This window comes from Callionymus lyra, chromosome 5, assembly GCF_982586985.1.
Source record: "Callionymus lyra chromosome 5, fCalLyr1.hap1.1, whole genome shotgun sequence".
NCBI lineage: Eukaryota > Metazoa > Chordata > Actinopteri > Syngnathiformes > Callionymidae > Callionymus > Callionymus lyra.
Genome location: NC_141822.1, coordinates 33,288,555 through 33,297,874, shown reverse-complemented (window position 1 = coordinate 33,297,874; position 9,320 = coordinate 33,288,555). Strand labels below are relative to the sequence as shown.

Below are 9,320 nucleotides of genomic sequence, written 5' to 3'. Positions count from 1 at the left end.
CCTATTGAATCAGAGTCTGGCTAGATTAGAAGAAAGCATTTCAAAGATTGGCTAATTCATGTCAGATTTTTTTGCAGTTTTCTAAATCAGTTCCACATTATATGGTTCCAAAATATTGGCACTCCTGTAATGACATACTTAGGTATTTTTCTCTTTTTATTTCTTTCCCATCTTACCCTATTCATCCTTTCAACAGTCATGTGAAAATGTTGAACTAAACTTTAGTTTTCTTACAAATCCTTCTCCTCATCATTTCCGTGATTATTTACCGCTACTTTAATTATATTATCATGTTATTACAATGTTCTAATGATAAACTTCTAATGATGCATTTTCTGAGTTTGGGGGCAGGAGTGGAGTAAAAGTATCATGATGTTCTATTCTATGTTAATCTTTGTATCCTTTGTTTTTGTTATTTTTCTTTGATCTATGTTCTTTATCTTTAGACTTAGATTGTATCATCTTGTTCTTTCTCTTTATTTCTCTTTGTTCTTATTTTATTTTTATTTATTTTTATGAAAAATTGCTGTATTGCTGTGGCTAATTGGAAAATAACAATTTCCCGAAGGAGACCTCCTGAGGGATCAATAAAGTTCTACCTAACCTACCTAACCTAACCTAAACTTAGTTTCCCCACTATAATTAGTGCTTCTTTATAATTAGTGCTGAGCTAGTATAAGAAAAAAAACAACTTTAGAAGCTCTAGGAACAAACTGCATCCATGTGCACCCGCATCATTCCTGATGAACGAACATCTGAATTGGTTGTAAGTTTGGAAAAGGAGCTTTCACTTCTCCCACACGCAGATCCGGATTCTGGAAGTTTAAGATGGGCAAACGGGTTTTGGGCACGACTGACCTTAGGGACACTGTGGCCATTCAGTGTGTTTGCAAAGAAGTGGAAACCTGGCGCACATCTCAGGACAAGTCAGGGCTGGCAAGACTCTTTAAGCTGTGCCTTCTGCCAAGACTTCTCTGGACCGGGAGCTTCTATTAGAGAGAGCTCTCAGAGCGAATAGGGATCAATGGCGGCTCATCTGTGGGGCAGGGGCCCAGTTCAACTATAAGAGCTTCAACAAGGGCTGTGAGAAAATATCAATACACGCTGTATTGATATTGGGCTTTGAAACCACATTTCATTTTGATCATAGTTCTTTTAAGGTTTATATTTCAATAATGTGTGCGGAAATTAAAGTAATTTCATTTTTTCATTCATAATAACCATTCAAGCATTCACAGCATTTGTTCATGTTTGTAAGAAAGTAAGTAAGTAATTTTTATTTATATAGCGCTTTTCCAGACCAGAGTCACAAAGCGCTTAAACAATTAAAACAATACTCAATAAAGTATATACTTTAAAGGTCAAGATAAAACTGATAACACAACAGGAGTTCCAGAAAATCAAGGAAAAGCCTGAACAAATAAAAACGTCTTAAGATGTTTCTTGAAGGAGTCAGTAGATCCATCAAACACAGAGAGAGAGGAAGATCGTTCCAAAGATTAGGAGCAGTAGATTCTGATCCACAGACCTCAGAGCCCGAGCTGGGGTGTAAGGCTGGATCAGATCAGTGATGTAAGGAGGAGCCTGACCATGAATAGATCTGAAAGTAAGAACCAGAATTTTAAAGTTGATCCTGAAAGAAACTGGCAGCCAGTGAAGAGTTTGTGATGCAATTAAACTTCAGGACGCTAGATGGCAGTAGTCATTATGTCCTCCTGCAGCTAAAGGAACAATGAATTCCGTTAAGATACCAGCGATGACTGAGGACGAGAGGATACAGTCGACTCCAGAAGCTTTTAAAGCTGATGTTTGGACATATATTGGGTACAAATAAAAATAAATCAGTTACTACTTCGTAAGGGTCAAATGGTCTGTAAATCCTACAACACTAGAGTCAAGTACTCGATAATCAGAATAATACAAATATATGCTTATTCCTACAGTATCACAAAATATCCTGCATCATTGTCCCTTTATCACATTGTTTGACACATTCTTACCAATACTCACTCCCAACATAAACTGTTGCATTTACCCAGAATGAGCTGTTTTAGTTTTGTTGATGAGTGATATAAAGGAGATAAGTTAGCCATATATCATGGACAGATGTGGCCCACCAGCTGTGATGTAAGCTGCATACAACTAGTTTAGTGTGCTGTATGTTTATGAAAGTGCAATAACGATAGAGAAAGCAAAGAATACTTTAAAATACTATTTATTCGTCTACCAGGACATGCTGGGTTAACAGACGTCGGTGATGCGTCTGAGGGAGCAGATCCTCGTGATGTTGTTGTTGGCTATTTCCCTCAGGTTGCGGTGCTCCCCGGGCCTGACCAGGATCATGCGGCCCCTGAAGTGTGGCTGCTCAAACAGCAGCCAGTGGCCCTCCAGGACGTTGACGGACTGGCAGTCGGACATGTACATGCTGTCCTGGATGGACTCGCAGTCCTCCATCAGCTCCTGCATCTGGCCGCTCAAGTTCTCCCTCTCGTGGATCTTGATCCTGAACAATCCTCTGTGCTGCAGAGCCAACGCACTTTTAAGTACCGAGAACATCGTCTTCAACCGACACCAGTGGATTTCTTACCATGGGGATCATGCGACAGGAGCGAATGGTGTCCATCATCACTCCGCCCAGGATCCCGATGGTGCTGCTCAGGCGCTGGAGGTCAGGGATCTCCCCTCTTCTGAGGAACACCTGGTTGCCCATGAAGCTGGAGCGATCGAACCCCACGAAGCAGCCGTTCTCCACCCGGCAGGAGTTGACCCGATTCATGTGCATCATGATGTCGGAGCAGTCGCTGCTGGTCTCATAGGAGCGACCCTGGAAGTTCCTCTCCTCGAAGAAAATGATCTGAGGAAGAGAAGATGCACAAAGAGGTTTGTTTCTGGACACTGAGAGGAGTGTGGTGGCATGAGAGGTGTTGTTGTTACCCTGGCCATGGTGCTGGTTGTTGGTAGAGATGCCAGTTCTGAGCTGCTTTTATATAGAAGCAGCTGCCAGCTGCTTTTGTGCCAACGGTCCTGACTCAGCACAACGCAGCATTCATGTCTCACAAAAGCACTCAATGCTTATCATTGTTTGTTCAATGCATTTGCACAGTATAGGGGCAGGTGGGATATTTATCCATCCTGTACATTTCTGGAACGCTTTTTACATGTTGCTGGAAGCCTGTGGTGTCTGCCCCTCATGCAGAAGACACGGCAAAGTATCTAAGTCCCATTCGGCTCACAAGTCTAGAAAAAGGTTTTATTAAGATACAGACCTCGGACCAGGAATAAGAAGTGTATCTGGAATTGTCAGGTGAATCAAGCTCATCGTTACGGCAAATACAAGTTAAAATTAGACAGAAACACCTTGCTTGGATTTAACTTTCTCGCAGCCTTTCCTTTAGATAATTGACTTTCTGTCATCATGTTTTTGTTTTTATGTCTCGGGAGGACGTCAATCTTGGTCTGCAGATGATTTGAGGTTCAGCTTCCAAGTGGTGACAGCCAGGATCAGATGTTGAACTTTGATTCCCACATTAATGAGAGGCAGTGACAGCCCCTTCAGAGCACTTTGACTCAAGGATCCAATTTATTGATGGTCATGTCAATAATGTCAGCCATATTTGAGTCATACTTTTGAAATTGAAAGGTGGCCTTGAAACAGCATCACATCTATATGTGTTAATTTATAGATAATATATAATGTATAATGCTAATATATATATATATACTATATATATATATATATATATACTATATATATATATATATATATATATACACTGTATATGTATATATGTTCTCAATCTGTATAAAATCTATAGCACGTTTCTCTTTTTTTACTTTTTAGGTTATCTGGGTCATTTCATCAATGGTTTTTCAATTTTCGATTATTGTGAACCGTTACTTTTTGATTATAAATAAGACCCCGCAATTTATGATAGTATATTTCTCCTAAAGCGCTATATAAATAAAAACTACTTACTTACTTACTATGGCAATTTAATCTGCTTGATTTTTTTCCTTTCTGTTCTGAACATTCAACAAGCCACTTGAGTTTTCGACTAAGCTTTTATTCATATTTTGAAAGAGCAAAAATACACTCAACAGTGTCTATGTTTTACAATTGTTACTGTAAACATAACTCTTTGTATCCGTCTAGTCGCCTCTTGAAGTTCAGTGTTCGTTTTGTAGTTGTAAAAAAATAATAATGTTGTTGTTTCTTGTCCTTAAGGATGTCGCACATATAAAGATACACTTCCCGAGGCTTACGTAAGCAGCCTCGTCGCTCTGGTTCCTTAACATATTTCATGAATGAAACGTAACCATTCATAAAAAAGCAGAGGGGGCGGGTGTTCACGCGCTCGCGTTGCCGATTGGTGGGCTTTAACTGGCGTCCGCCTCGACCAATAGGAGGAAGGCTCGGCACTTTCCCTGGCTCCAGAGATTAAAGATCCCCATTGAGAAAAATCCACTGGCGAGTTTTTACTCCGGGACCTGTAGGGGATGTAGGACGCCTTCAGATTGTGTACCAAACAACCAGAACACTTCACTCCGCAGGTGAGTGCAGCCTTCCTGCTCTCCAAGAGTCTGTTCGTGTTTAGCATTGTTTCGCTGCATCGTCACGGCGGAGGAGCCGAGATGAGGGAGGCGTGCGCCATTTTCTGGATATCAAACATTGCGTCCATTTCACTCCGTCTTTTAACTGAGCACAGATCGACTAAAGTGGCGTCTTCTGCTGGTCTGGGATATTTCTGTTCAGATAACAAATGTTGAGCTACCCATTCTTTTTCCTCCCCCTGTTGCTGTGGGGATCAAGTTTCACTTCATTGTGGAATAACAATAATCTACTGCGCCTGCGCGGTACAGCCAACTTCAATACACTCGCTTTTTGGTCGACATCCGGTTTCCAACACGTTTGAAGGTTTGTCACGTGATTTCCATCGCGTCACAGTCGACCATTGAATTAAATCAGGAACAACCACACTGGACACAGACCTGATGAGACTCTTATATAAGGGAAGATGAGACAGAATAAAAATGTCAGATAAAACTAAATACCTTCTTTATCCCATTTAGGGAATTTGAACCGCAAATAAAACAGAGTACAGTACATGATAATAAAAAAGCGAACATAATCTAAATACTACTGAAATAGAATGTAATAACATTTAAAGGTTAAAACAAGTTCGTCTTTTATAACTTTAACATGCCACAATAGTATCATATTTTTACACTACAATTAATAGAACTTTATAAAATATATCTTATTTCTCAGAATAAGGTATTATCTTTTTTTCTTCTACGACTTAATGATCTGTTTATACAGTAGCTTCTCAGTCAGGTAGAATTTAAAAAAATGACAAGATGTCGTGGATAATTTCTCTTGTAATGTTTCACCAGTGAAGTGTTCTCCAACATGGACGGTTTCTACGACCAGCAGGTCCCGTATCTGCTCTCGGACCATGTGAGTGATCATTAACCTCATTTTAAGTTCCCACCATCACTATTGGAAATGATTCATGCAAGTGTTGGGTTCACAGTGTGGCACCGAGGACACGGACGCATGTGCCGGCGGCAGGACGAGGAAGTATCTGGAGGAGGACCTCGCTCAAGACACCGAAGGTGAGAGCCACCAGCTTCTGAGTGTGAGTGTTTAATAAAGGAGTTTTTATGCCGGTTTGCAGACCTTTTCCAGGATCTGAGTCAACTTCAGGAAATCTGGTTTGCAGAAGGTGAGATATGTCTTCTCTGTTGACGGATCGGTGAACATGAACCGGATTCTAACCTTCAGTTACCCACCACAGCTCCAGTCCCAGATGATGAGCAGTTTGTCCCAGACTTCCAGTCCAGCGACTGTGAGTGATCCTCCAACACGTCAGGTTTCTTCCACAACAAACACTGTAGAAGAAGACAGGCTTGCTTTGTGTGTCAAACGCATGGGCGTTTCGTTTTAAAATGAGATTCAGTACCTAATAGAAATGTACCAAAACATAGATCAACCTCAAATTCAGGTTCTTTATTTAACATGCTGCGTAAGGGGTCAGGGCAGAGTGTCTGTTGTGTTGGGAGACTTGATCTTTGTAATAATGTCAGTTGTGTCATTCATCCCACTGCTTGTGTCCAGTGCTGTTTCACGGGCTACCCATCAGCAGAGTCAAGCGTGAGCCCGGCTCCCCTAAAGACGGCTGCAGGAGCCCCCAGGCCGATGCGTGTCTGTACAGCTGCAGGTACCTCCCGGTTCTAATGCTTCTGCTCTGTGGCGCCTGACCCGTGCACTGATCCGTCCTCAGCAATGTGGAGAACAAACTGGCTGGAGCCACTGGTGTGTCTGCGCCCCGTCCTGCTGGTCAACCGTTCACCCCGGTGCTACGAAACGACAGTCGACCCCACCTCCCCGCACCAGGCCCCCCCTCCCGCTATGCTCCTCTGATGCATGAGCGCCATCGGTCGGACTTGACTCCTCCGGTCGGCTGCTCCTCCAAGCCTTTCAAGTCGGAGCAGAGGTGAGTGATCCTCCGATGTTCTCTCCGGCCCCCCCACTTATTCTTTTCCTCCAACTTAGGTTCCAGCGGCAGATGTCGGACCCAAGCTTGTCCTTCATGCCGAGTGAGAAGACTCCCCATCCCTTGTATCCGCCCCCCAATCGCCGCCCTCACTATCACCGCCACCTGTCCGACCCGCTGGTCCCTCCAGGACAACAAGGGTTCAAACAGGATCCCGTGGAGCGTCGTTACCCTGAGGCCGGTCCAAGTCAGAACCATTTCAATCATGTCACCATAAAGCAAGAGCCCAGGGACTTTGGCTTCGACCAAGGTATGTCTTGTAACTATAGGTAGAGTATCTGGTTGTGTTGTCGTGTCACGTAAACCCCTTTGTATTACAGAGGCTCAGACTTGTCAGACATTGTTTGGCAAAGGCCAGTTCCAGAGTCGCAGCGGTCAGTGTGAACATCATTGGGATCAGACGCCAAGGTATGGTTCTGATATGTGCTGCTTCTGCAGGGTTCGGTCCGGACAGGGAGCCTCAGATATTCTACGATGACAGCTGTATTGTCCCGGAGAGACTGGAGGGTAAGATTGATGGCTGCTGACGTTCAGCTGAGGACTGTGGTCACATGACGTTGTGTCTGCAGTGAAAGTCAAACAGGAGGGTTTACCGTACCAGCGCCGGGGATCGCTGCAGCTCTGGCAGTTCCTGCTCACCCTGCTGGACAACCCGGCCCACAGTCACCACATCATCTGGACCGGCCGCAACATGGAGTTCAAACTGTTGGACCCAGAGGAGGCGAGTGGACAAACCATGGGTCCGATCCGAAGTGCACTTGTCGGACTATCGGTTAACACGTTCACATGCACAGGTGGCCCGTCTTTGGGGGATCCAGAAGAACAGACCTGCCATGAACTACGACAAACTGAGCCGTTCGCTGAGGTACTACTATGAGAAGGGCATCATGCAGAAGGTTTGTGTGGAATTAACAATTTTGCAAAAGTAAAAAGGTAATCTTTTTTTTAAAAAACAACCCCTTTTTTTCGATTGGTTGCTTCTTCCAGGTTGCTGGAGAGAGGTACGTCTACAAGTTTGTGTGCAGCCCTGAGGCACTGTTCTCCATGGCGTTCCCCGAGAACCTGAGGCTAAGCCTGAAGCCTGACCCCGATGCTCCTCAACCGACCTGTGAGGATGAAGGTCTCCCCCTGCACGGTGTGGAGGAGGAGGGTCTGTACCTCGGAGAAAGGCGGGAGCCGCGTGTTCAGGGTCCAATGTTCCCCGATTACTTGTTTTAGCTTGTTCATCAGATCTTCTTTTATGGCTGCAGACTAAACCTGCCCTGGAAATACAAGTAAAAAAAAAGATTAACTAAAAATGGAGATATTTTTCCATAAAAACGTTGCCAACATCATGGTGTTAATTTATAATCTCAGTGTTGGCCCTGATGCCCTTGTGTCTGAACTAAAATTCATGGTTCTCCTGGAGAACCTTTCCCTGCTCGGGAAAGACGCTTTTACTCTAACAGTAACGTTAGCCTCTTAGTGGACTTACTGTTTCTCAAGTTATTTTGGAATTGTATTTTTTCCTGGAACTATTTTTGATCCTGAAATGCTTTCTTACAAACGTACCTGTCGGTGTGCTGCCTTCGTATATTTGCTTCAGTGCGTAGATGAACTCTGATGACTCAGGGATCTATTTTTGCTGAGTGGTTTGCGCGGACTTGTGCCTGCAGATAAACTGTTGTAACATTTCCTCTCTGAGACTTTATGTGCCTTCTGATCATCTAAGCTCAAGAAATAAACACGTTTACTCTTCTATGTCTGACCCTTGATTTGTCTTGCTATAACGTCATAAGTGCTCTAGGTCGCTTGACCCTGAGATGAAAGATCAGAAATGAAATGTCAGTTTTGATGGACGGGATGGTGGGAGGAACCTGAGGATGTTTGTTACAAAGCTTGATTGTATTTAGTGATTCATCATTACACTTCAACCATTGAGCTGCACTGTCAAACCAGAGTATGTACAACTCAATCACACAAGGGGGCAAAATCTTTAAGCACTATTTGGAAAGGTCAAACTAATTGTATACAGTGGTCCCTTGTTTATTGTGTGGCTTACATTCTGAAAACCCCTATCATTAAATAACATCAGTAAAATATTACTTTTTTTACTTATTTAATTGAACAATATGTTTTTAAACTCCAACAACCCTGACAGTAGTGGTGACTAATGCTTTGCCGCCCAGCCAACCAGTCGCAGCTGTCACTTTTGACCTAGCAGCATAGATATAGAATTCAAATACAGTATTTTACCAACCCATCAGCCGTCACTAAATAAAGCAGTGTGTACAAAGGCATCATGGGATTTGACTCTTGGGTGCGGTTGTTTCAATCTTTCTGCAGTTCAAATAAATTGACTTCTTGTAATACTGTGAACAAAGACAAGGAGCTTTGGCCATCCTGACTGCAGTTTGCTACAACATATTTAAATATGTAGTACCGTGTGCAAACAGACAGTAGATAGACAGTGTTCAGTCAGTTTCAGTATGTCTCAGTGAGCATTATAATATAAAATTGATATTTGGCTACATATGCTGGCAGAACAGCGTTTGTTGGACATTTTTGAACAATGATACAAAACGGTGCGAAAATGATGCTGCAGAATGCACATGCAAATGTCACAATTGAATATTTGTCAGCAACTGCTACTTGTGACCCAGTTGATAATCACGCTTAACATCTCTACATACATAAAAGTCTTTGTCAAGATGCAGACCTGACTTGACAAATATAGTTGTCAAATCAGGTCTGCCAGGGAGAATGTGACACAAGGAAAAGTTA

General features: G+C 43.0%; 2 protein-coding genes across 2 annotated transcripts; one reads left to right on the top strand and one right to left on the bottom strand.

Annotated features, from left to right (window-relative positions):
* Positions 1-2,241: 2,241 nt before the first annotated feature.
* On the bottom strand, positions 2,242-3,012 carry LOC148080388 (gamma-crystallin M1-like). Its single transcript, XM_087792081.1, has 3 exons — positions 2,935-3,012; positions 2,588-2,854; positions 2,242-2,520 (listed from the first exon to the last, which is right to left on the bottom strand). Exons 1-3 carry the CDS (start codon positions 2,941-2,943, stop codon positions 2,242-2,244), a joined length of 555 nt encoding a protein of 184 aa, XP_087648207.1. The 5' UTR covers positions 2,944-3,012.
* Positions 3,013-4,422: 1,410 nt separating this feature from the next.
* On the top strand, positions 4,423-8,297 carry LOC148080387 (ETS translocation variant 5-like). Its single transcript, XM_087792080.1, has 13 exons — positions 4,423-4,551; positions 5,395-5,458; positions 5,535-5,616; positions 5,679-5,726; positions 5,799-5,849; positions 6,119-6,221; positions 6,285-6,497; positions 6,557-6,807; positions 6,878-6,931; positions 6,996-7,064; positions 7,127-7,278; positions 7,352-7,453; positions 7,545-8,297. The coding sequence occupies exons 2-13, from the start codon at positions 5,411-5,413 to the stop codon at positions 7,773-7,775; spliced, it is 1,404 nt and encodes a 467-aa protein (XP_087648206.1). The 5' UTR covers positions 4,423-4,551; positions 5,395-5,410; the 3' UTR covers positions 7,776-8,297.
* Positions 8,298-9,320: the final 1,023 nt, after the last annotated feature.